This window comes from Oreochromis aureus, linkage group 19, assembly GCF_013358895.1.
Source record: "Oreochromis aureus strain Israel breed Guangdong linkage group 19, ZZ_aureus, whole genome shotgun sequence".
Lineage (NCBI taxonomy): Eukaryota > Metazoa > Chordata > Actinopteri > Cichliformes > Cichlidae > Oreochromis > Oreochromis aureus.
The window spans coordinates 19,977,203-20,004,289 of NC_052960.1; the positions used below are offsets into that span (position 1 = coordinate 19,977,203).

Below are 27,087 nucleotides of genomic sequence, written 5' to 3' on the forward strand. Positions count from 1 at the left end.
TAAAACACTGGTTGTCCTCATTTGAAACGCTCGTTTTTGTTTCCGTCTACAAAGCAAGAAACAGCAATTCAATAAGTAATACAACTTATGAGGAAAGGGTGTCCGGTAATATCGCGAGGTTAGCCAGTCGGCGTGAATGTGGCTGCTACTTTCCGCGGGCAGGGAGGACCTAACTCAGCACACTCTTCTGCAAGTGTGCTGAAGACTATGCAAAGGTTTTACTTGGAACTAAATTAAATTTACTTCAGCTCAACCCAACATCGTTTTAGACGTAGCTCAAAGTTTTATTTATACCCCGAAGGGTCTGGAATACATGGACGCTAACGTTAGCTCGCTAGTTAAGAGGCATTTCAGTGGAAATCGTCCGTATTTCCCCTGAAAGAAACAAAATGTCCGCGGAGCACAGAGCAAGCTGGATACTGACAGGCACCGTGGTCGCTTGTGTCGCCGCTCTGTATGTGCCCTGTGTGCAGAGGACGGTCCCCGGTGGAGACTCAGGTTGGTGCTAGCAGGCTAGCTAACGCTCATTTGGTCACGTGGCTTTGTTGTGTTGCCGGGAGCCAATCATATTGCACCTCGTTGATTAAGCCGCTGTAGCTTGACTGGTGCTGTCCGTGGTGCTGCAAGTGCAAGTAAAGCGATATTTGTCGACGTGACAACGTAAAAAAACACATGCCAGACTTTGAGATACACATATATGAATTGAAAGAATCATTCTTTCATTCATGTTTTTAAATCGTCCGCGGTAAATACGAAAACCTTTAAATGAGATGGTAATACCTTTTTTACTTGCAGTGTTTAAGGCTGATTTTGGAATCAACGCTGGCTGGTAAAGACAAAAGGCATTCTTTCATAATATTCAGTCAGTGTAATTAACAAATAATGCAAAAATATACACGACTATCTGTATTTATTTCGTTGTTTTCTTTCTTATTCTTTTAAAATATCTTGACGTAAATTATCTTGACGTAAATTGGTGGTGCTGTAAAGAACAATTTCCTGTCCTATTTGGGATGATGTAGTTTAATGTAGTTTATGCTTTTCTGTTCTTTAAGTAACGCAAATAGCGTTTTTAGTTGTAATCCAGTTTTACTTGTAGTTCTATAACATAACTTATTTGGATTTCGTTGAAGTCTGTAGAGGTATAACAGTTCTCCAAAGTCACAATTTGGTTCACTCCTATTTTTATTAAGCGTGAATGAATAGCAGAAATCTTTTTAACCACATGCTTAATGACTTAATCGTGACTATAAAAAGATGCTTTGACCCAGTGTTACCTGCTGCACATGGGTATAATGTTACTGTAAGATGAAATTGCAATTAAAAAAAAAAATCAAATAAAAGCATATTATGTGTTTCAGAATTGTTAACATTTTTATTTTGTTTTGTGACATATCTATCTATTTATTTATTTTTTAACAACGGATGCCCTTCCTGATACAATCCTAAAAGGTATTTGTGTCTCTCGCCAGACCAAACCAGCAATCTTTTGTTTGTTAGGCGTTTGTGCAAACCATGTTTGACTCACACCTAGTTGCACTTTTCCTCCACATTTTATGCAGTTTTAGATTTTTCTGACTGTGCCACCATGTTGGGTAATACAGACACCATAATTGCTGACAAAGCACTGTTGACAGCCAGTCACTACAAATAATTGTCCTTGCTTGTTTAAATTCAATATTTTGTGTGCATGCATAAAACTAATTTACATTTAACACGGCTTACTGTGGACTTGAATGTATTCCACTCAGTACCTTCCGATGTGTTTTCCCAACATTCTTGTAATGCAGTTTATGAAGGAGTGCCTTGAACAATTACAAACAGTGTTTAGAAGTGATACCAAGGTTACAAACTTGTAAATTATGGACTTGAGGGCATGAAGGCTCTGCTTGTTAGGTTTTTACTGGTTTGGCGTGCGAGCTGCAGAAGGGAATGCATTTTTGCAGAATGAAAGCATAAGAAAAGCTCGGCCAGATATAAGCGAGGAGAGATGAAGCGAGAGCGGGCAATTGGAGTGCTGAGTAGCCCTGCTGGTTGTGCTGCTGTCTAGCGAACAGGGCCTTTGAAAAAATGGCCAGCCCCTTCTCCACAGTGTTTAGGGACGGTGCAGGATGCCCGCTCTGATAGTGCCAGCTGAACACCCTTCCGAATTCTCCAGGTCTCCGTCTCTGTGTCCTAATCTCTTTAGGTGTGATGTGCCCTGGAGAGGCTTGAGCGCAGCCCCGCGGGTACGCTGTTGTCTAGGAATGTGGAGTGTGGAAATGATGGGGATTATGGGAAGACTGGTGTGGGTGCCCATGCTCCACAACCACAAAGACTCTTGGCACCCGTGCTGCTACCCCGTTGAGTCAATATTTTCCCTTTTTAGTATTGGGGCTGCAGAACTGCATCTCTGTTGCACTGAGATGGATGTTTTGGCTTGGTATTAGTTTGAGTTTCAGCGTTGAATGGTGTAAAAGTGTGCCACTTCTAAGGGGAAAATGAGTGAAATTGAGAAGCCGATGAAGGATGAGAAAGTGTGATGTTAAATGATGGCAGGTAGCTGGCGGCTCATGCCAGGTGAAATGGAGCTGTGAAAACATTTAAGCTGTGCAGGTGGAGGAGTTCTGACTTCATGGTCCATTAGACTGATAAGAGTTAGGGCTCCTCATGTGGCAGAAATTTAGGCATCGTAATTCACTGTATCAGCAAGGTTGCAAAATATGAGAGGAAACCAGTGCCATCTGAAATCCAGCCCTTCTGTTTTGTAAAGGTTGTTACTGCATCACTGCTCATGTCCCTACTGTGCAGATGTTTGTTTGTTTGTTTGTTTTTAAATATATGTAACGGCACCAACACCTGCTCAGATTGAAACAGCTGTATTCTTTTCTTCTTTCTTACGTGCTATATGTTTGAAAACCAGTGAACACTGGAGAGCAATATAAATTAATTTACCTTAATGTGATTTAATGGAATCGCGTGTAGTGTCTTACAGATTCGACATAGCTTGTAAAAGTGATAGCGTCTGCGAGAAACAAGGCCACCGTTTCATTGGATGTGTTTGACGGAGGAAGGGACTACCCATCTGGTACCAGTAGAGGGGGCTGTCCTGAACCTAAACATTTATCAATGTCATTTAATCTGAACCAAATTTCAATTTTCATGAGTGGGAGATGCAAACATTGGGTGAGAAATCAGTATAATTTGAAATGCTCTGGGTGTATTCTGGCACAAATGGGTTTGTGCCCAGATACATTAAAGCTCCCTCAAAAAGCTTTTAGGGGTTTTCTTTTCACTTTGTGCTGCGCCTCACACAGAGCTTGTCAAAAAATTGTGCAGCCGGCTTTTATTTTTACAGCTTACTTCATTCTGTGACTGTCACCGGCGTAGCCTTTCTGTTTGTGCCCAACGGACTAAACGAGACATTGAGACATTAGGAGTGTGGGAGCAGGAGAGAGGCACGTAGAGCAGCAGAAGAAAGAGGAAAGGAAAGGACCCTAATGCATGGGGAGGATGGGACTGGAAGCATTATTCTCAGATCTGCATATGTGTGTCTTTGTGTGACAGAGCATTGGAGGGGGAGTCTAATGGTTTGTGTGTACGCGCGTGTGTTTATATCTGTGTGTATGTGCCGGAGAAGGGAGGGAGGCATCGGGGGAGAAGTGAAAGATGAAGAGAATGAGCGTGCCGCTTAGGAAATGTCACACTGGGAAGATTTGCAGGTTTTGATCCTGGCAAATTAATGCAAAACCCCAGTGCAAGTATTTGATTTGGGAAAACTTTGGGAGCAGACTTGTCTCTTAATAATAATTATTGGGTTTACATTAATTTCCTCCCCTATTCTCTTCCACAGGAGAGCTGATCACCACTGCTTGTGAGCTGGGGGTAAGTATTAGCTGTATTGTTTAATCAATTCACTCATTAACTCTTATAAGCATTAAGGAAGTTTAATTAAGCATGGGCAGAAAGCAGATTAATTTACTTTCAGTCCACAGGTTTTTCCCCTTCTTTTCTATACACTTATTTTACTAAGTTGCAAGTAGAGAATGCTATAATTTGCAACCCGTTTTTCAAATCCAATTAAAGTCAATGGTAAGGCGATGGCTTTTGTAGGCTTTGCCTTATGTACGGTATAAGGCTTATTATATCCACCCCTCTTTTTTGTGTGTGTGTGTAAGCCGCGAAGAATGAACTAAATCGGGTTAACAGTTATAATAAGTTTTATTATTTAATAAAGTTTATTACGCCGCTGTGATCCTTTTAGGGAGGCTGTGTCGGTGTCACTATGCCAGTAATCCTGCCGTTAGTGCTGCAGTCCGTGTGGCCTGCCTGTCTGCCTTTCAGGCCTCCCCAGGGCCTTGCAGGCCATCTCTGGGACCCAGGCTGCTGGCCCCCCTCTTCTGATCCCCAGAGCTTGAGAGTTCTCCTTCTCTTTGCTCCCTGTGGCCTTTATCGCTCAGCTGTCCTTTAGCTGCATGTCTGTACACTGCTGTCAGCCCACACAGTCCTTCTCTTAATCGCTCTTCATTTTGGTGACGTTACCCACCTGCGTGATGCTACCATTTAGTTCACCACTCTCGCTGCTGGAGCTTTTCTTTTTCTCTCATATTTACAGCCTCGCTTTTTGCTCATCGAGTTATTGCGACGTGCCTTTTCCATTCCCAGCTCCTCACTCAAATTTTAGCAAAGCTGTTTGCATGTCTGCAAAAAGATCCTTTGCTGTGTTCGAGGTAACTGGTGAGTCAGTCACACTCTCACCTTTCGGCTTTCTGTTCATTCGAAGCGCTGCCCCTTCTCACTGCCTGGATGCTTTGTGTTATCTGTGCCAGGGAATGAGTCTGTGTTTAATGACTGAGCCCTTATCTGGGTGGAAGAGACTTAGTGGCTAATTGCTGCGATTGCCAAGATCTCCCAGGCGAAAATGACTACGGCTCTGCGGTGGTTTGGGGGTTGAGGCTGACGAGCACCACGTGTTATACCACGGGCTCGAGGGAGCTGCACTGTCCTTGGGAAGAGGCCCGCGGCAAAGAAGTGAGAAAAGGGGGAAAGAAAGAGAGAGTAGGGCTCTCATATGACAGCACAGTCAGAGTAAAGCCAAGCAGGATGTTTCTGACTCCTCACAAAATTCGCATGTGCTTACCTACTGAGGATAAAATGTTGATACAGCAATATATCATATCCCTTTCTTGTGCGATAGAATTACAGATATGGTACACTGGTGTTAAATATCAGAATTTTTAAAAGTAAGATTTGTAGGGACTCTCCACACAGTCCCGATGTACCGGAGTCACTGCCGGCGCTTATCACATAATTAAGGGAAAACAGAAGGTGAAGAAGGAGAAACTTAAAAAGGGAAAAGAGAGCTAAAAAATTAAACAGTTTCATTACTGAAATGGAGTAAAAGTAATGCATAGTGATGCATACTGGCACTACATTGCAGTGAATAAATACATTTTTTCTCCTATTTGTCTTCGTTTTTTTAAAAAGTTGCACAGTTAAGGTGCATATATCATTGATTATTGTCTCTTAATGTATAAGGTATTGTGATACATTCATCATAGTGTTAAACCTATTGTGATAGCATCACATTGTGAGCTATTTTTACACATACTGCAGCTCTTTTTCTAAACATCAGTGCTTTGCCTGCCAGATCTCTGGGATTGTGGCAGTGTGTGAATAGCAGATCACTGAATTTAAGACTAGTGAGCGTAATCACGTGTTTTTGCCCCCTACTCACTTTATCAAACCTGCTTCCATTCACAAACCAAACGGAGTATTTCCTCTAGTATAGCAGTAAGAACGCATCTCCTGCTATATGCTGCATGTAAGAAAGGAGCACCTGATTCTCCCAAAAGTGTAAAAAGTTCACGTGTGAAATGGCCCCTGTCTTTGTTTTTGTGTCTTTAGGTGGCCCATCCTCCAGGATACCCACTCTTCACTCTACTGGCTCACATGGCTATGCTTCTGCTGCCCTCACTCTCTCCAGCTCACAGTGTTAACCTGATGAGTAGCCTCCTGGGGGCTGCAGCTTGTGGTGGCTTCTGCATTACTGTCTGCAGGTAGGCATATGAAAAGTGTTTTTCCCAATCCTGGAATTTCTCGATGCATTATGTTCTGTTCCGGGATTTTAGTGATTGTATAAAAAATTACATTGGTGTACTCTGCAGTCGAATAGGTATCAGTAACTGAAGTACTAAACTCTCAAACAGAACTTTAAGGAAGGCACAAAGAGCCTCCCTCCTTCAGCAGAGGAGCCTTCTGGTGAGTAACTCACATCAAGGGAAGTAACAATAATAAGAAGACATTTTTGAGTGGCGGCAGTCTTTAAACATTCCCCTACTGACTTTTTGCATCGTGAAGCTGTCTGGAACAGAGAGTGGTATTTTTGGGCCCTGACTGACAGGCAGTGGTCTCCCTGATCCTCTGTTCAGTATTCAGAAGCAGAACCCAGTCGCCGTCCTCCCTCCCAGCACCTTACCCTCCCTGTTTACCTATCAGCCACCCGTTGTGAGAATGCGTGTATGTGTATGTATATCCCAATTATTGTGCCCTCCACCCCCCCGAACCTGACATCCCTGTTCTTCTGCCCCCCCACTGCCCAGCATGCTCCCAATCCTGACATGGCACGATTTCTAATCTCTCCCCTTCTTGCCTCCTGGGTCTGAGAGGAACAGGATCACTCTCTGCGCTCCTCCCTCTCCCCTCTCTACAACTACCTCTCCCCTCGCTCAGTCATAAACACAGTTTACGGTCCCCGCATTGCCATCTACCCACCCTGCAGTTTCGCCGGCTGCTGACCGTATCATATAAGTAGTATTTTACCCCTTCCTGCTTTGTCTGTGTGTTTATCTTGCATGGTTAGCCAGACTGCCTTACATCACCCTTTTTGGTGATTTTAGTCATTTTCCACACTGCATTTTAGTGGCAGCTTAGTGTCAACATTTTACCTTTTTGTCCCAGTTTGTGCATACTGGGCTGTTTCCAATCATGTCGTATATTTCTAAGTTACTATTTCCAGAATAGGAATTGTTGAATATGATGTAATTTCTTCCTGCTGTACACCTTGGCAGGCTGTGAGGACTCTGTGATAGCGGGAGGACAGCAAGTGAAAATGAAATTGTGTGTGTTATAAAGTGCGCAGTGCTGGGCCTGCTTCCTGTGTGCTTGGCCAGTGTGTGCGATGTGGCAGGAGGTCTGGAGAAGGTCAGGGTACAGGGTCAGCCCTGCTGAAGTAGGGCAGGGACTGGAGAGGGAGAGCTACCCAGGGGACTGGCCCTAAGCCCAGACTGCATCAGTCTTAGACCCTGCCCTGTCTTACTGTTCCTGAGAGGTGAACCAAAGGCTGCCAGCTTTCACCAGTGTTCCCAGGACAAGGCAAAAAGGACAAAACAATAAAAAGAGGGTTAATAAAAGGGGGGGTTAAAACGCTGCACTTCTTTGTTATGCTTTAACTGCACATCCCTCTTGCTCCCCTGGTATTAATGCTTTTGATGAGCTACCAGTCAATTAGAGGATTGGACTCCGTTCTTGGCCAGACATTTACAGTTATTTTGAGGGCCGAAAATATCCATGCAGTCTGGTGATATTTGGCTCCTATTTTGCATGTTAACCGTAGCCCCAGTTTATAATCTCAGGGGATTTAGATCCAGTTGTGGATTATGGTCAAGTAAAAAGTCATTATAAAGCTCTGCAACCCCCCTTTACCCACAACCGCCAGCTAGGGTTGATGAGTGGTGAGGACTTCATCCAGAGCGCACAGTTACACCATATAAGCTCTTAAGTGTGAATGTATAATCTACGCTTCCAGTTTAGAGAAATAAGCATAAAAGGTTTTAGTCATTATCTGTTCAGGGCCTAGATTGGGATGAGCTATGAGGCTGTGGATCAGTTGGCACACTCAGGGTACTGAGGGGTTACTGGAGAGGGCAAAAGATGAGAGAACTGGGCGAGGGTTCCCGGATGGTCGAGACCTGCTTCTTGGTTCTGGCGTGCAGGGCATTTGTGTGATTTAACCCTGTCAACAATACTGGCATAAATGTCATGCCACGGCCATGCAGAGACCCTCTGTTCAGGCCTTTCCCTCAGATGAAATGCCAAAACTGACCAGCCGTTCATACCTGCTCTGCCCTTGTAGTGAGTGTGCTGTGTCCTCTCCCAACATAATTAATTTCTTAAATGTCATTTGTTGTTTTTGTCCCTTTGTTGGCCCTTCTAAACAGTTTTTTTTGTAACTACTTCTCATTTTTTTGGTTTTCATTTGCTGGGAAATAGGCCGCCCTCACCCTCCCAAACAAATTATTGCTTTGTGAAATTATGTTCAGATGGCAAAATATTTTGAAGTTAATACGGGAACTCGAAGTCAGTTTCTCTCAAATAATAAATGGTAAGACCTTGAAATTCATCTGGAATATACCCAACATTGTGAGCCTTTGATGTATCAATTTAAATTAGTCGGCCAGATTGCCGTGTTTAATGTGGGGGAATGTAAGTTGATAGGCTTGGAAGCCACTTCTCTCTCTTGCATAAGTTTAAATGTAGCAATTTAGCCTCCCTTTGATTTGTCAATTACAGTTTTCTTTGCTTGATCATATAGTTTGATGGCCGAATTGCATGTCTTGTTATGTTTTCACACCACGGCCTGACAAGCCTTTGAGGATGGTGGATGTAATGATAATTACTATCGATTGCACTTGGAGGTTCACAGAGAGAAACATTTGGCTGGTGGAATGCTAAAGGCCTCAGCTGTGAGTCTCTGGAGGAATGCGCCCTTCGTAGCGGGATAATCCAGACAGCTCTGTATTTTGTGCTCTCTCGTTTCATAGTTTATCTGCTAAAGCTGCTCTGAATCTCTGCTACCTGAGAGGAATCTCTCTCCATTCCCCAGCTTATCCCGAGACACCGCAAGCAGACACGTTAGCGAGCTGACAGCCATCACAGCAGAAAAAAACCCAACTTCGCCCCGCTCAGTCATCAGCACTTTTCGGTTTGATCACATGATTACATAACAGGCCCGTTGAAGCACACCAAACGTGTCTGGCCTCCCTCTTTCCTCGGCGGCCCTCGAGAGAAAAACTGCACACCTGCGAAAGGCTCCCCTGCCAAGAGCTAGCCCATGTGGCACAGCTGACACCTCAGTGGACGGGAGGGTGGGCGTGGTGCCATCCCCTGCCGCGTGCTGCATCCCCAGCTCCTTATAAGGACCTCCACCATATGGTCCCGATGGTGCTTTCTCTCCTCGCTCAGGTGGGTTGTTTTTCCACAGGGGTGGGGTTGTGTGTGTCTTGTTGAGGTCGTGTCAGGAGCAACGTGTGGGGGAATTGTTTTTAGCAACAACTGATGTAGGTTTGTATCCAAAAAACAGCTGAATAGAGTTGTTTTATTGGGTAATGCTCTCACCTCTTCCTGTAGGTGGCAAGGATGCCCCTCCCTCTCACGTCTGCTACTCTTGGATAAAATCTTCAGCCCAAGTATCCATAGAGAATACACCCATTACTGTTATTTTTTAAATTTATTTATGAAAATGCAGAAGACAATTTTAAGTTTGTCTGTTTAAAAGGCCTCAATCGCTGGACCTTTTGTTCCTATTCTGCAGTATCTCATCCGTCACATTGTAGTCCAACAGACCTCCTTTACTCCCACCCTCCTCAGCATGACCAATGGTTCCCCCAGGACTCATCCTCTAATACAGTTAAACAGATGTCTAATGAAGATGTTATTTCCTCATTACTGGCTACGGGATGGGGATAGAGCGGAGGAGGGAGGAGGGCTAGATAGACAGCAGAATACAGTACCAGTTTAATATTCCTTTTGCCCGTGGGCCCGAGATTGTGTCTGCTTCGGACGTCAATATTACATTCCTCACCCACCACAGGCAGTCTTAATAAGGCACCAGGCACAGAGACGGATCAGACTCGGCAATTACAATTCACCCAGAATTAGTTAATGGAATCTATACAGCAACATTTATGTATCACTGGTGTGTGCCTAATGACTTTGTTGGAAAAAAGCAGCAATAAAAAATGGCATTCAGTGAATTGCATAAACACGGGATTTTTCTAAATGGTTTTTTTTTTTCACCCCCCTCTTCCTGTAATTTTTGTGTGTTGGGTGGAGATTAAGATGGCATTCTGGGAGAAATTGTCATGTCAGTGGCTGCATTGTTTGAACAGAATTGTGGTGATTAATTTTACACGCACTTGTAGCGCTGGAGCGCTTTCTTGGAGGAGGGGTGTCTGAGCGGCAGAGCCAGGACCCGCGTTTACCCTCCTTTCAGCGCAAATAGACAGCGTCTTCTTCATACACCGCACGAGGGAAGGAAAGATGGAGAAGTGCTTGGTTTGGAGACTTGTTAGACTTTATTTTTTTCCTCCTGAACCATACAGTGTGGACGTCAGTTAGAAATCAGATTTTCTTAGTTAGTTCTTATTGTAGTTTAAGATGAAATAATTGGGGAAAATATCATAAACAGCCGTCATTCCAGTGGTCATTCCTCAAGCCAGCAAAGTTAAAATATAATAAAATGTGATATGATAGGTAATTATATCAATATTTTATCTATTAAAGGGAAGTGAAAGGGTAACTGTACGGATGTCAGTGCTGCCATATTACTAATATCAACAGTAATATCACCATATAACACGATTGTTATGGTTCTGTTTAAATAACCATAAAAAACAAATATAAATAAGATTACGACATATCATTTTATCCATTTTGAACTCCAATTGAAATCTTAAAATTAGCATTGCATACCTAAACAATTGTGCAGCTGACAGATGATGAATTTATAATAATCACAACAGCAGAATGTAACATCTGGCTTTTACTCTCAAGCATAAATTAAGCTCTTGACTCTACATTTTCTCTAATGTAATACTGCACATTGCATATTTTTTTATATTTTAAACTCCAGTGTCATGTTTTTTTAAGTGCATTTTTTGTTAGTAACCCACAAATCTACAAATCTTTCTGCTCTTATGTGTCATAATAACTTAACCCATTTGAACTCGAAACAGCAGAAATGTATAAAATCATAAAACTGTTCGATCGTACTGTCATGATGTAATTCCTCTGAAAGAAAATTAACATTGGATCATTTAGTAGTACTAAATCAAAGCCAATACTTTGATTTATTGACATTCCTTAATGTTTGTGTATCAGTTGCAGATTGGCTTTGAAACTTCAAAGCAATACATCATACCCCTGTCATATAATAGCTGGTAAGTAGCCTGCCTGGTGTCCCGGCCAGAGGGGAGCCCTGGGGTGTTTGCTCGGGCCAGCTGGAAACCTCAGCCTCAGCCCGAGCAAGGCCACCCCCCCCTCTCGGGCTTTTTACCCTCTTCAGGAATGTGTGATTGTTTTCCAGCACCGCTTAACCCAAACCACCACTCGGTTAGAGAACAGTGCGTCGTTGATCCGCGATGGCACAGCTGTGGTATTGTCTGTTCCCCGGGGTGGTGTGTAACAGCGGCTCTCTTAGCCAGATCCATTGTGAAGCTTCATTCAGTGCAGAGTGCTGGTGTAGGTTTTTTGTGTGATGCTGTTTAGTGCAGACGACCGATGCTGGCATGTCTCCGGCCCATACTGTAGAACCGAGTGTGTAAATGAGGCAGGTTCTCATTTTGACACTTCAAAGTGATTATACTGAGCCTTTATTCTGTCCTTGAAGGGGACATTGTCTCTCGTATCATTGTTATTTTTTATTTTATTTACCTTTAATCCTCCCTTTTCAGCCTGTGCTCCTCTTTCATATTATTCAAGTTGAATTATGGATAGTTTTTTTTTTCTTTTTAACCACTTACTTTATTTCCAAGTTTGTGTTTCGTTTATGCTTTAAGTATATTGGTCATTCACTTAATTACCCAAGTGATGACACAGGCATTTTTTGGCAGGTTGGATCAGTTCAGGGTTGAATAGTCTCGTTGTCAGCCGTGTTATTCTCCTGCCACGTCCCAACCAGTCCATTGTCACTGAGCCACAACATTTCAGTACAGCGGTAGCATCCTGCACAGCACTGAATCGTGATAACGGGGAACACGGCCACACTGGTGTCAAAATGTGTCCTGCTTTATCCGAGCGCCCTGGGAGCAGCCAGCCTGGAGAATGAGCTGTGGAGAGGCTGACTGGGACCCAGGTGGTCCCGCGCAGACAGACAGGTCATTTACAGGCTGCACTGTACACACATCACTGGCTTCTTACCGACTGACAAGCTCTAACAGAGAGATTTGTCAGGCACTCAGGGAGAATAAAGAAGTTCAGGAACAGAAGTGTGTGCCTGTGTGTGTGTGTGTGTGTCTTTGAATATGTGACGAGTGCTGGCTATCAGACGAGCTTCAGAAGGAGGAACAGACTTGGTGTAATAACCCCTTCTTTGGGACCCCCATGACTGCTCTGCACCCCGTGCCACCCCCAAACCAGCCCCCCCGCTAGGTGCATGAGCTGTGGGTTAATTGTCATGCGAGGAGGTAAAATTATGGGTGCGGGAGGTCTCTGCACCTCAACAAAAGTCCCCATCTGCATCCCCCCACCCCCCTCTAGAAACGCCACCCTTCTTCATTTTTCCTTTAAGTTACAACTAATTCCTGGAGCGGTGCAGCGAGGAAGTCGCTGCTATCGCTTATTAAGACCCACTCCTAGACGCCACAACCCCCCAACCCCATTAAGTGCACGCGCACACATATACGTGTGCTCATTCAGCAGGCTTGCCTTACAGAGAACACAGAAAAAAATAGTGGAGAGTAGCAGAGAGAAAACCCAAGAATAAAAGGGGAAGTAGTCAGCAAGCTAAAGTTTTTTTTTTCCACCCTTCTCTCGCTCTCCCTCTCCTTTTTTTCCTGATTTACCGCGCTTTCCTCAGAAAGCTCCATTGTTCCCCTAGCCTAAGTCTCATCAGGCCTTTTGTGGCTGACTATCACAGCGGCAGGCAGAGAGCTGGAAATGTATAAATGGTATCATGCCTTGTGATTAATGGCGGTGCTTATGAGTCAGGTCTGATAACGGGCCTGCTCTCTACTCAATTTCAGATACCGTTAATGGAATCTGTCTTCTGCGATTGTAATGTGAGAGCGCCTAATTTGCTATGGAGCTTGAAGCTGTCACCGGCAAGGGATTGTGGGGTCATAAGGGACCTGGCAGCCGTTTGGCCTGCAGCTTGTATCTGCGGTGCTGAATAGAGCAGCTCTCTGCCTGTCAGTTAGCTGATAGGCTGATGAGGACTCTAAGCCACTCCACACAATGGCGGAAAGGGCCATACTGCCTGACTTCCCTAATTGTCGAGCCTGCTCATATTTCAGAGCCAGCATGCTGGGGACTGGGTTGCCTTTTTTTTCCTTTTCTCTTCTTTCCCCTCTCTCTTCTTGAACTTTTTTCTTCCCTTTTCTATATTTCATCCTACATCCCGCACACTGTCTCACCCCTTTAATGCACACTTTTCTGCACTATTTTCCTTTTCTTTCCCTTCTCCCCATCATTTGTCGCCTCACTCTCTCTCTCTCTCCCCCTCTGTCTCTCAGTTTAGTAAGTGGTGGGTCTTAGCGTATGACAGATTATCCCAAGTTTGCTTCAATTACCACAGAGGAGATGGAGACAGTACAGGAGAGGAGGAAGGGGAAAACTTTTGTGCACACATTATATTTAAGAAGCTGAGGATAAAGTGCTATCTCCACCACGGTGGTTTCTGTGCCAGTCTGTTCAAGATCAACCGGCTGCTCGAGAGGGACTTCTCATGATATGTGAATTACCCCAAATCGCTGAGTGTTTTTCAAGGTCTTGTCCGAGAAGCAAACTTGGGTAGAAGGAAGATTATAATGGGTCCCCAAATTAGTTATAGGGAAGTGGTGGCTTTTTTGACAACAACATTTAAAATTTGTGTGAAGCTGCTGACTTTGTTATTTTCTCTCTGTTTTTTTTTTCCGTGTGTCATTGCAGTGCAACTTTGATCAAAAAATTGAAAAAAGCAATTTAAGTTCTGCAGCCTTTAGAAATACTGTTTTTGAGGTTCATTTTAATGCAGTCGTTTTAAACAACTGAAACACCCAGATGGTTAAATTAGTACAATAGTTAATTTATTTGACCAGATTGTAATTAACTTCTTATCATTGCTCTCCGATGCAGTCCTTTTTAAAGAGTGAAACCCTCTTCTTCCACACTGTCAGGTTGGCAGGTCCTGGTCCTGGAGCAGTGCTGGCTGGTGGGCTGTTTGCTGTGTCCAGACTCAGCTGGCAGTGGTCCATGGTGGCAGAGGTCTTCACCCTCAATAACCTTTTTATTGGCCTTCTCTTCTTCTTGACCGCCAGCTTCCACTGTGCTGAAAATGCCACGCAGAGGAAGAAGGTAACTCAAAGCACCACACAACAGATTCAACACACAGGTTATGTTTTATTCAATGTAAACGCACAATGCTGCACTGTTTTGGTTGTTCCTGTTAGACTGCACACTGGGGGGCATTATGCTGTGGCTTGGGGCTCTGTAACCAGCACACACTGGTGCTGTATGTGTTGGTCATCATTCCTTGGGTCCTTTACCGACTGTACTCTCAAAAGGTAAGTCACAGGGTCTCATTAAATAAAGAGAATTATAGATGGCAAAGAAGAAATAGAGTGTGTGCAATTTTATTGATGGAAATAAAAAGACTACAAAAACAAGATTTCTTAAGAAATAATTTACTATGTTTTTTCCTTATTCATTTTTTCTCCACATATCCTCTTAAAAGCTGCTGTTTGTGAGGTGCAGCCAATCAGAGGAAAGTTGGTTTAAAGGGAGAGGAGCTAAAATGGCTTTAAGATAGATATAAATATGGATTGTTTTAAACTCTGAATTTTAAATATATGAAGCTGGAAATTAGTGTAACTTCAAAGTTAGTGTTGGTCTAAGAAAAAAGGGGCTTTTAGGGAAAAACATGACCAAACAAGACTCTCCAGTCTTGTTGACACACGCACTTTCCATTTTACTTTCTTGCTTATGGTTTGGACAACATGAATTTAAGAACATCTTATGCTTGTATTTAAACAGGAGCTGTCTTTGCGTGGCCTTGTATCTCTGGGATTCTGTTTCCTCGCTGGCTTCCTGCCGTACATCTACCTGCCGATTTCATCCTACCTCAACACAGCCCGCTGGAGCTGGGGTGACCAGACCACCCTGTCGGGTCTGTTGACCCACCTGCTGCGAGCTGAATATGGCACATTCTGTCTGGTAAGTGTTGCTTGCCTCGCTGCATTTAAACACACCCTGACCCTGTTGGCTTAGCTTACATTGATTTTTGTTTTGCAGGCAAAGACAGAAACCTCGGTTAACCTGACCACAATGCTGCAGTAAGTAAACAGTCTTTCTGCTGTTTGCACATGAAACTTCCTGGTCTGAATATTGTAAACGGCACTTGAAAACAAGATGGTCATTTAATGGGTATAATGACCATCAGCTAAACTCACATCATCGTTTCCCAGAACAAAGTAACATCACTGAATTTCTAGTTCTTGTGGCCAAAGCAGCACATTTTGTCCGTCTCGCAGGAAACAGTGTGTTTCTCATCCATAAACTGCCCAGCATGTTTGATTTGAGTATTTCATTTCTATTTAGACAGTAGGATCTAGGATGGAGAAGGGAAGAAAGTAGGTCGATTTGATCTGAGGCACAGTGAGGGCACGTTTGGGACTAGAGATGGAAGACCCAACTGCTCTTTGCAATGGTTCTGGTGATTTACACAGGTTTAACCACACACACACACACACACACCAAGCCATTATAAGGGCCCACAGTAATTTCTGCAGCCCATCTCTTCCCTTACTCTCCCCAGCAGCTTTTGTTCTTCCCATTCCACTCTCTCCCATCAAAGCAGAACTGAACCTGCTTAGAGGGCCAAATCGCTGTGTTCTCTTTCTCCAGCAGTTTGAAATGATCACTCAGCTCTGGTGTTTAAGCGTGACAAGCTGTGATGACAGACATTGCAATAGAGCTTGAGAAATTGTATTTTTCCACTCTAGCACCTCCCCACCCCCTCCACCCCATTCCCTCCCTTGCTTCCCTCTGCTACCACCACCACAGTCATCCCACTCCTGGTATCTTTCTCCAGCTGACGGGATGGGGTGCGTGTGCGTCTTAAGACCCCCCACTACCAGCCCCCCCTCTGCCAAGCACCCACCCCTTTCCATCACCCCTGCTGCTTGATGGACAAGCACACCTTCAAGATGGGGAAGAGAGGCGAACATGACAGGCATGTCGCACTGGAGACGTAAACCCACTGGAATAACTGACACGCACACACACACACGACCACACGCTCATGAGCACATTCACACATAGTGTACATTGGGAGATATAGAGACTCAATAAGCTGTCAAATAGAGATGGGTATTAAGGAAGAGGCAGGAAACTATCTCTCCGCTATGAGCAAGCGCTGTGTGACTGACAGGCGCTGTGAGGAGAGGATGGGGCTGTGGGGGGTGGATGACACAGTCATTCGTATCTGTCAATCCGATTGAAAGGAGGAGTGCACAGTCCAAGGAGTTTGTTTTGATAGGGGATGAAGGGCATTTAATAATTGGTGTCCTTGAGTTCAGTAGCAGGGAGGGTAATTGAGCTTGTCTTCGGTGTCCGTCATGTCTCTGTGTGTGTTTGTGTGTGCAGGGCTCAGTTGGACCACTCCCTGGCAGAACTTTCACTTCCTGTCTTGGTACTGGCAGGAATGGGCTTTGCGCTCTCCTCATTGGACAGGTAAGGATGAGTTGGATGCCAGCGTGCAACACACCAAACTCTGTCATGCACATCTCAGCACCCACTTCAACTACAAAAATCTAATCCCCTGGAGTAAAAGACGGGGAACAAAACCACTGACAAAATGCTGATCTTAGAAAAAAAGAATACAAAACAACACTGAGACACCTAACTGTCAAACTGTCACGACGCTCCACATTCAGATCAAGAGGATTTGATGTGTATTTTGGATTTTCAAAATCATGTTTGTGTGTACAAGTAAATCACTGCCTGTATGCATCTATATGTGGCAGCGTGATCCTGTAATTCATTACAGGAGAGCCTTTGCTGGGATCTGTTGGGTGGAGCTGATAAAGCCCCAGTAATGCCCCAAAGCCCCGCAGGGCACAAGCTATTCCCCTTCTCCCGAGGTGCACTTCAATAAACTTGGCTACATACACAGACAGATGATGAAGAAGAGGAAGGTCGTCTAATAGATTGCCCAAAGGAAACCCGGCAAATGCTTATTTACCCCATGTTAAAGTGTAAGGTTATAAATATGATTTCATTTGCTTTTTAGCTATTGTGCTTGTAAGTGAGGAAAACGTAAATGAAGAAAAGCTTGAGTGAGTAGAAGTGTCCGGCTGACAGACATCAGCAAATCAGTGTGTTGGCAGGAAACTGTGCTCCAGCCTGAAAGCTTGTCTCTTCAGGTTCGGACGATGGCTTGTTTTTTTGCCACGAGGGGAAATGTTTTCTTTTTGGTGTATAAGAACATTTTACAGCTGTACTGTAATGAGTTTGTGATTCAGCGGTTGGCACCAGCTCATTATGACTCAGTCTGCATTAGAAAATCAATCATGCACCTCTTAGCTTGCTGGCAGATACATTTCTCTCAGGCTTGTGATCCCCGTCCGTGCATTAATATTCTTACAGACTTATTCAAAACAAGTATATTTTTACAGAGTAAATAGACAAAGTGATACATTAGACTAAAAATATGGAAATGGCAGACTATGCATTTAGAAAAAAAAGGAAAGCTGGTTAAATATTTGTGCGCTGAATAATCCGAGGTGTCCCGTCCTAGGAGGTGTCGCTCAGTGTCTTGGCTGTTAACTGTCATGCTGGTGGTCTACTCGCTGTTTTTTGCATGGAGAGCCAACCTGGACATTAGCAGACCCTTACTGCTCGGAGTGGTGAGCTATAACACTTTTATGTTCTTTGACATCTTTTCTCATATCATAGCTAAAGCATCACACCTTGTGCTCAGCATTGAATTACAAGTATGTCTCAATTTTCAATATTCTGAAATAAAACCACAGAGACAGCAGTATACTGTATGTTGATGCTGATCCTGGTCCAACGGCAAAGCAAACCCAGAAAAAAACAAAACAAAACAAAGCAAAAAAAAAAACTAAAGAAAACACTTTTTTGCCTGTGTGTGTGCGCGTGTGTGTGTGTGTGTGGGGGGGGGGGGGGGGGGTATACACTTGTATGGTGACTTCCTGCAGGTTGAGCGTTTCTGGCTCCAGAGCGATGCTGCAGTGTGTGTGCTGGCAGGCCTCGGCTTGAGCCGGACTCTAGCTGGGCTGGAGAGGAGGCTGGGCTATGGGGGGTTGTGGAAGACCACAGGCTGGGTCTTCACTGCAGCTCTGCTGGCACATATGGTGCACACCAATCACAGGTGAGTGTTGCACTTGCCACTTGCTAACAGTAACAAGCTTGCTGTTGTTAGGCATGATGAAAATCTGCAGTGCTGTTGATACACAGTCAGGAATTACTGTGGTGTGCAACAGTGGTTTTCATTGCACAAGTCTAAAATGGTAGATTTCATCTGACAGAAGCAACGAGTTTAAAATGCTGACTTTAAATTTGAAGATTTGTTGTGTTGTTGCAGTTAGACTCATTTTGGCCTGGGCCTCAGAATTGCACTGCATGTGAATGAAGACACTACCAAAGGGACGCAAAAGCAGCACTTTAAATGAATTCTCATTGTTTAATTTAAAAATCCAGCGCTCCGAACTTTAACTCCTTATAAAATCCTTACAGTTCCATTTTCACTGTTGTATATTTGCAGTAAAAGGGCTGAGTTAGGGCTTTGTAACGTCTGAATTTGGAGACAATTAGAAAACTAATTCTTAACAGCAAAGATTTTGATCACAGTGGACATAATTATTGTAGCTGCATTGTTTTTTTCTTCTACAGGCTATTAGTGATTTCAGGCTCTAATAGTGTTTTTGTGTCCGACCACTCGAGTCTTACGGTTTCTTTTCAGATACTCTGCAATCCATGTATCTGTCAATTTAATGTTTTTACAATATTCATGTTGCAGTAACTACACTGAACCCAAATGCGTATGAAGAATGAAGTTAAATACTTCTGCTTTGTAAATTTTAAATGAAGTAAAAACTCTTCTAGCTCCTTCTAAAATCCCCATGCACAGTTTTTCCTGAGTCAACCTGATTTGTTTCTCTTTTGCTTCTCTGCGCTTCATACTGCAGGTCTGAACTCCACATGTCAGGTTTTTCTCTGCTCACCCCATGGTAGGGGCTAAAGAGAGGCACGGTTAGCACATAGATTCTACTCTCAGAGCTCAGTCTGAGATGTTAGCTGTCCGAGAAGGCAGATTACACCAGCGTAGCGCTGGGGAGTGCCAGACAGCCATCACTGAGCGGCTTTGATCAAGGGGAGAGCATGGCCTGTGCTGTCAGACCCATCACACCTGTCTCCCCACGATTAGATAGGCAGCTAGAGTGAGGGGAAGGGGCGGGGGCACTGACAACTTACCCTCAGAGCACCTTGAAAGCATACCTACAGACACTCACATGTACACCGCCGCACACATCTCACACACACTTCTGAGCAGGGGTAAAGATGTGTTTAACCAGTTTTAAAATGGGAGAAAATGCAACTTCTGTTTTGATGCTAGTGTAGAGTAATTGCTTGCATATGTGCTGATGATCTTAGGGAGTGTGATCAGAGTGGGAACACTGTGGTGGAGAGGTTCGGCAGGGAGCTTCTGGCCTCCTTCCCCAAAGACTCGATCATCCTGACCAGAGGAGATCTGCCTGGAAATTCTCTGCGATACCTGCACTACTGCCAGGGCGTACGGCCTGATGTACGCCTGGTTGATCAGGAGGTCAGGAGGTTTTCCCTTTTCCCTGTATTGAAATGATTTGTCCTTCATAATATAAGTTAAGGAATTTTATTTATGACGAAATTGTTTTGTTGTATTTTTCTTAACCATTAAAACCACACTATATTCAAAAGAGATTTTATATATATTTAAAAAGTAACAAATGAAGACTAAAATGTGAATAAAGTGTGATTTCTCATGATAATATAGTGTTTAACATATTTTTGCAAAATGTCAAAAATCAGCTTTGTGATAACTGAAAGAAATTCATTGAAAATCATAAATTAAACCCTTAAGTCAGCAAGTAAAGGCTTTATAAATTGAGTGTGTTGTCTTATATACTTATTAGTTTGTATATGTTATCAGTATGATTCATCAGTTGCTTTAAGAGATAATGACAAAAAAAATCACTTTAAACTAATTGCACTGATGATTCTTTAACTGATAATCGACTGGATATAAATATTTCTCTGGGATTGGTGGTGCTCTTTGTTCTCACTAGATGATGACATATGCTTGGTATGTGGCCAAGCTGGCACAGCACCACCCTGGGATCCACTTTCCCGGCCGCTGGTGGGACCCGGTCAACCCCGAGGAGAAAGGCACCTTCAGTCTCGATCAATTTCTGTCCCGCAACACGCAGTGAGTGCCTCAGACACATGAAAAGAGCAGAGAGGGAATAAAAGGATGGTCTGAACAGCTAAATAGGAGGATGTTAAATGGAAAGAGAGAGAGAGTGAGTGAATTGGGAGGGCAACAATGAACAAGTGGGTGATCTAATGAGGCAGAGATCAGCAGGATGGTCGACACAGTGCAAGCACGAGATAAGCCCACAGAACTGTTGAGGCCATAAAAGGAGTCTGATGAACTACAAAAGTCAGCTAATCTACTTGATTTGGTTAAACGGTCTCTGGTGGACTTGCTGCTGCTCCCTGCTCCCATGATTCACTCCTTCAGGAGGAACTGAGATCCAGAAATTGGATGGTGCCTTGTTAATACCAAGGCCACCAGGGGGCAGTGTTTGCCAGGCCAACATGTATGTCTCTCTGTGGGGGCAACACTGACCTGCGGGACTAACCCTCGGGGTCTGTGAGAAGCGCAGGGCTGATGGGAAGCTAGAAGGTGCTGGGATGTGAGGAAATTTCTGTCTCCATGGTGTCACTGTGTGTGTCATTATAAACAGCTACCCGGAGATAAAAACTGAGGGCACGAGCAAGCTTCTATCTGAGAGTTTGTCTCTGTTTTTCTGCAGGAGGGATGTGTTTGCCTGCATCGGGCTTCCTGATGGAGACCTGAGCTGGGAACGCAGTTATTCCCGCTGGCCCCTGGGTGTGTGTGACTACTTAGTGCCCATTCAGAAGCAGTTTCACCCTGAAGAGTGGGCTCATCGTACACGCAATATCTACAACTGGAGTGATCCACACAACAGGTTAACAGTTAACTCTTACCTTCATGCGTATTTCAGCCTGGATTATACTATTAAAATACTATATATTTAGATTGGTAATGGGGGTGTCATGTTATGCTCATTGCTCTGAAATTCAACCTAACATGTTAAATGTTTTTAGAAAAGTTTGATCTCTTTGATCTTCATTTGAATTTTTATAACATTTCAGCGTCGCTGAAGTTTAAATGGTTAAAAATTATCATGGTTTAATTTTTAAGGTCTGCTGTTGGCCAAGAAAATAAACAAATCCTGTGGAGCAAAAAAAAAGAAAAGAAAAAATCTCAGTGCTCACTTTTCTCTCTGTGGTCTTCAGTCGTCCCTCCACAGACTCCACAGAACGTCCCTCAGTGGGCTTGTCCTCTGTTCTCCATGCTGTGATCCAGCTCTTTGTGAATTTAACCAGAGCAAGACATTAGGCCCTTAGCCATCTGAAATGAGACTGAAGATGAAAAATAATGAGTTTCTTATTGCGTTATGTCAATAACTGTGTCAAAAGTGGAATTAGTCAAAGCTCCATATTTTGTTGCTGTTGCCAGGAGCCCTTCATTCACTCAGATATCCACGGCTGAATACTGTGACATTATTTCCCGCACCCTCACGACAAGCGTGTCTGCCGATGCCCACAAGCCAAATATTAGCTCGGAAACCCTGCTAAAATATTCTTTTGAAGAAGAGGTCAAGTGTTTACAGTCAACAAAGTGGAAAAAAAAAAGGCAGATGTGGTTTTACTCCATGTCTAATGTGCTAGCTGGTATTGTTGCTCAGTCACTTAATGTTTATGCAGCAAACATTGATGTTTAGTGTATCAAAACCTGCACAGCCAAGTGGAACAATATATTCACATAAATAATCATTTATAGTTAGTGGAACTGTGAATAAGCCAGCGCGGTGCCTGAAGGTGGTTTAGATAAAGAAATGATTTTTTTTTCTCCCCATGTATGAACAGTTTCCATCCTGCATCCTGGGAGCGTGTTGCTAATGAAGAGATGTGGCAAGCCAGGTATGCTGAATGCTTTACAGCGGATGCTAGTTTTCTTGTTTGAAGTGGATGTATACTTTAGAGCGTAAATAAAAAGCTGTGTCACGATGCATATTGCCTCACCAGAACATCTCCATAAACCAGTCTTGTGTGGTAAAACATCTACATGTACATTGTATTTGGTGCCGGCATCTACATAAATCACTCCATTGGAGTGGTGCGTCTGAGAGTGTAGATCTGCATGGCTCATCCATCCAGCACTTAGCCCTGAGCCTGCGTGCTTTGTTTCAGGATGAAGACAGCTTTCTTTCTGTTTGACCTGGCTGAAAGGATGCAAGGAGAGGGGAAAGCTCGCCTCTTTGAGCTGTCTTACACTGTGAGTCTGACACCCAGCAAACCTGCAAACACTTTACCATAGTAGGGCAGATTAAAATGCATCAGGAAAAGCATGAATGTTTTTATGTTTATCTCTGTTTTTTTTTTTTATTGCCGGGCAGCTATATAAGGAGATTGTTGAGGCCCACTCCGACTATCCTCCAAACTGGGACAAGAACCTGGCTCTGGCTTGCGAGAGGCTGCTCCGCTCCGGTCACAGGGGTTACAGTGCAGACAGCCTACTGACCTGCAGTGTCCAGCACTTCAGTCTTTACTTAGAGAAGGACCCCACTGATCCCCAGGCACCCGCCATCCGCTCAGCCATTACTCACCTGCTCCAAGAGAGAGACAGATTCCGACAGAGCCGGAGGCAAACCCCATAAGATCCATGGAGCTGGAACAATGGACATTATGGCTAAGCCAATGTGCCTCTTTGTGTGGTTTTAAGGTGACGCTCTATGTGGATCAAGACTGGTGCACTGGTGTTAAGTTTGGCTAAATGTACTGTGCCAAATTGGACTTGTATGTCAAAATTTGAAATTACGGGAAATGCTGGCGGATAAGTTCTCGTTTGAAGTTCCCAAACAGAGCTAACACTGTGCTATGTCTCATTTGATGAATGTTTACAGTTGACCAGCGGCAGGGCATGACTTTAGGAAGCCCTGTCTGACCTCAATCAAGCTCTGCACGCTTCTCTTAAAGTCACCCATTCAATTGCTTTATCGTTACATCTCGTTCTTTTTCCCCCCTTTTTTTCCTATTCTGCTCTCAGAGCTTTTAACGTGCTGATTATTCTGCCTCAGCCTCTGCTCTACTTCTTTTTCTCACATTAGGATGGCAAGACCGAGATTGAGGGAAACCCAATTTGGGGGCAGAAATGGGGGATTAGAGCGGCTGTTTAATCTAGGACAGACTTGTGCTGTGCCACGCAGTCCTCACTCCACATCAGTGGCAGCCCTACACACCCACCCACCCCTCTATCCTTCCATCAGTCTATCTTAGATGGTCCTTTAAATGTTTAAAACTAATGGATTCGATGAGTGCTTTCCCCCCCCTCTCTCTCTCTCTTCCTTCCTAACATGAGGGCGGTAATCCCTCTTGGATTTAAATGAAATGTGAAATGTCACAATGCCAGGGACCCTTTTAGAGGTGCGTTCGTGCGTGTGCCCATGCGGGCATCTATGTTGATTTGGGTCTGCATGTGTGTGAGAACATGCTTAAATCTCCACTCAACCCCCTCTCCTTGCCAGAATTGCTCATAAACCTATTCGATAAACAGATCGGGGGAACTGAAAAGCAAAATGCTTTGATCGTTCGAGAGACGCAAAGTCATGGAAAGTTCACGGACAAACGCAGATACGCAAGACTTTCAGTGCCCGACTCACAGGAAAATGGAATCTCAGGTCTGTGAATGTCGGGAAGAGGTGCCGTCAAACTTAGTCGGACTGGACCAGGGTTGTTTCAAGAACACCCCTGAAGTACGCCTTTGTTATACGTTTGATCGGGATCTGACGCATCAGTTACACAGTTTTTAAAAATGTTCGTGTTGATGTTAATGAACCTCGTGCCATGAAATGTGTTGCGCAGAGGTCAAATCAGCATATTGCCATAAGCTTTATAAAACGTTTCTGAAGAAGCCTGCTGTTTGAGATACCAGCGGAAAGCGAGGGACAGTGAGTGCATGTGCAGTTTTCTCAGAATGTAATCTGCCCTCTGTGTTCGCAGGCCTGGTTAGCGGCTGTCAGCTGGCTGGATGATGAGGTTCGACCTGCTGTAGCACAGATGGTTTGGTTTCACATAAAAACAAGGGGGAAACTGTCATTCTGCTTTCTACAGATTAAAATATTTCAATAAAGATTTTTTTTTACGTATTTTTGTGCTCTGCTCTCAGACGTAGTATTTTTGATAAAAAATGTTATCATATTTGTTTTGACATTGCAGGCAAATTAATAATGCGGGTTTAAATCGTGTTTTTTTTTAACTTCACTTGACTGTATTGGTGTAGTTTAATGTTTACATCAGTTATCTGCTGCCACATGCCTCATCCCCTCTTATTTTTACCTTACCTTCCTTTTATCATCCCCCTCTTGTCACCCACCCTCCCCGCCTTCCCACCCCCTCTCACTCTGTCTTTCCGTAACCCCTCTGTTCCTCTTCTCTCCCCTGTTTCTGAGAGTCACTTGCCCACCCTAAATCAGCAAGCTGCCGAGGATTGTGGGAACCCATGGAATCGCCGTGACCAGGGATGCAGGCAGGGAGCCACGGCAACGCTGGAATGTGGGGCGTCTGAGGAGATAAGAGCTGTGAGCCCAGCCAGGGAGAGGCGCGAAGTGGGGGAGGACGAAGAGGCAGAGTGAGGAGGGTGAGACAGAAACAGGGAGAGCAGCAAGTCTGTGAATGGGGAAACAGAAACACAACGCCATAAACAGCCAGAGAGCAAGACAGAGTGAGACAGAGAAAGAGGGGCGGGGGACTTAGGGGGGCACACACTGGAGATGGGAAGCCAGCCTTATTCCTCTTTGCATTTCATTTACATCCCTGGCCGTATCGACCAATCGGATTGGGAGCAAAGCCCAGGGCTTAGGAGGGGAATAAAAAGACAAAATGCCTTTGCTGCTCTCATCCCTCCCTGATAATACCCCTTCTGTTTTTCTTTTCTCCTTTTCTCTCGTCTATAAGTAGATACTGTCCGAAATGCCAGCGGAAAAGCGACACCTCCGCTTGCTGTGTATCTCAGATAGACCGAGCGGGAGCAGGGGCTGAAAAGACAGCTTTAGCAACTGGGCCTATCTCCACTCCTCTCTCTGGCTGGATGGGAGCTTGGAGTGGAAGGAGGCGGAGGGCTGGGGTGTGTTGGTTAGTGTTTGGGAAGAGAATAGAGGGTGTGAGAGGCATGATATACTGAGCTGGCCACAGATTTTGCAAAATCTTACACTCTGAAAAACTTTTTTTTTCTTCCTAAGACTCGTATGTCTCATTTCATACTATGATTTAGTCATGAAAGTGACCGGTTTCACATTTTCTTATTCACGTACAGTACTGTCCAAGTCTTGAGCAGTTTGTTGAAACATGCAAGCGTACATGGAAATACAGTATATGAGGTAAAAACAGAGTTTGTACATTTCTAACAAGCTTTAAAGTCGATATTTGGTATGACCACTTTTATTCTTCAACACAGCCTGAACTCTTGTAGGCAAGCATTCTTGTATTTTCTTTAAGTTGTCTTTAGTAATATTTCTCTGGATGTTGTCTGCCTTTCTTCTGCTCTCTGTCAAAATGATCCAACACTGCTTTGGTAACACTGAGGTGCAGGCTCTGGGGAGGCCAGGCCTGCATTCATCGCTCCACCACTGATTTCCAGTCCTGTTCTTGTGTAAGTTGGAATACCTCCTACAAGAAGGAATTCTTAACAGCCACTGAGACCATTTCTGATGAGCCTTTAGTTAGCAGTAGATGGATAGACTAAATTATTTTTTTTCTTATTTCTTAAGGACGTGACTTTTGGATTCTGTTCATCTGCTATAGATAGTTTTGAGGTCTGCCACTTCTGTCCTCTGTTCGTCGAGTTTCCTCAGTTTTTTGTGACACATTGCACACCATGCCAAAACATGCCTAGTTTTCAGCTAATAGCTCTTTGCGACTCTACTTATTGGTGCAAAAATACTATTTTGTACTTGTCCACCTGTATTGCCTTTGGCATTTTTCATGAACGCAAGAGGTAAAGATAGAAGACGGTACTGCATGTATCAAGTAAACATGTATGAGAAAATGTAAAAAAGCTGACTTAAATAAAGCAGATAAATAGTTATCACTTATGTCTCAGTGTAAGGAGGTCCATGGGTTTGGACCCATGCAGTGCCTCTGTGTGCACTGGACAAAAGTGATTCTGAATCTCAAGAGTTTCACTTCCATCATGCAAATGAATTAAAAAAAAAACAGCATTTGCCTGCAGGTTTGTCTGAAACACCAACTCCTGTGAGCAGGCACACTGTAACCTTAAACTTCTCACAGAGGTAGCACTACTGTTATCTTGGCTAAATTAACTGCTCTCCTGAATGTGTATTGCGTAGAATTAGGCCCATTAACATCAGTCTGTGTTGACATCATGATTGACTTTTCTCAGGTTTCCGTTTGCCATCACTCTTGATTTGTGTTTCCACAGTGTGTGGCGGCCAGTGTTTGTATGTCAGGTGCAGCATGTGTGCAAGTTTATTTGTACAGGTGTTTGTAGTGCCCTCCATTGTTTTACTGTTTGTATGTTGTATTTGCAAGTTTCTTTACTGTGTTTAAAAAAAAAACTATGGCATTGTCTTCCTGCTCTAGTCTTTGTGTGGTTGCACCTATACCATTGTACTGCAGCTGGATCCTGCACTGCCAATGCTGCCTACATATAAATAGTGCTTATTGAAATTTACTGTTTGAGAGATGAGTTTATCTCACTTGGGGTTTGTGGCTCAGCTGTTAGAGAAAGAGAGGGTCCGTTAC

The 27,087-nt window shown here is 43.9% G+C and overlaps 1 protein-coding gene across 4 annotated transcripts; it reads left to right on the forward strand.

Annotated features, from left to right (window-relative positions):
- tmem260 (transmembrane protein 260) lies at positions 1–26,905 on the forward strand. 4 transcript variants are annotated; one of them, XM_031759607.2, is made up of 16 exons: positions 1–498; positions 3,833–3,864; positions 5,887–6,038; positions 14,133–14,310; positions 14,406–14,519; positions 14,989–15,168; positions 15,247–15,287; positions 16,600–16,686; positions 17,753–17,861; positions 18,177–18,349; positions 19,633–19,804; positions 20,304–20,443; positions 21,054–21,230; positions 22,195–22,248; positions 22,519–22,603; positions 22,725–26,905. In XM_031759607.2, exons 1-16 carry the CDS (start codon positions 390–392, stop codon positions 22,983–22,985), a joined length of 2,064 nt encoding a protein of 687 aa, XP_031615467.1. In that variant the 5' UTR covers positions 1–389; the 3' UTR covers positions 22,986–26,905. The 4 variants fall into 4 exon arrangements, with proteins under 4 accessions (XP_031615467.1, XP_039459687.1, XP_039459688.1 ...); XM_039603753.1 differs by having other exon boundaries at positions 17,756–17,861; positions 22,725–24,457; XM_039603754.1 differs by lacking the exon at positions 14,406–14,519 and having other exon boundaries at positions 22,725–24,457.
- The last annotated feature ends 182 nt before the right edge of the window (positions 26,906–27,087 follow it).

What these genes read in the sequence shown, in the direction of transcription:
- tmem260 (XM_031759607.2), top strand. Translation starts at nt 390, where the DNA reads ATGTCCGCGGAGCACAGAGCAAGCTGGATACTGACAGGCACCGTGGTC. An exon ending in AACCTGACCACAATGCTGCA is followed by an intron (nt 15,288 to 16,599) that starts GTAAGTAAACAG and finishes TTGTGTGTGCAG; the next exon opens with GGCTCAGTTGGACCACTCCC. An exon ending in ATGGTGCACACCAATCACAG is followed by an intron (nt 18,350 to 19,632) that starts GTGAGTGTTGCA and finishes TGATGATCTTAG; the next exon opens with GGAGTGTGATCAGAGTGGGA.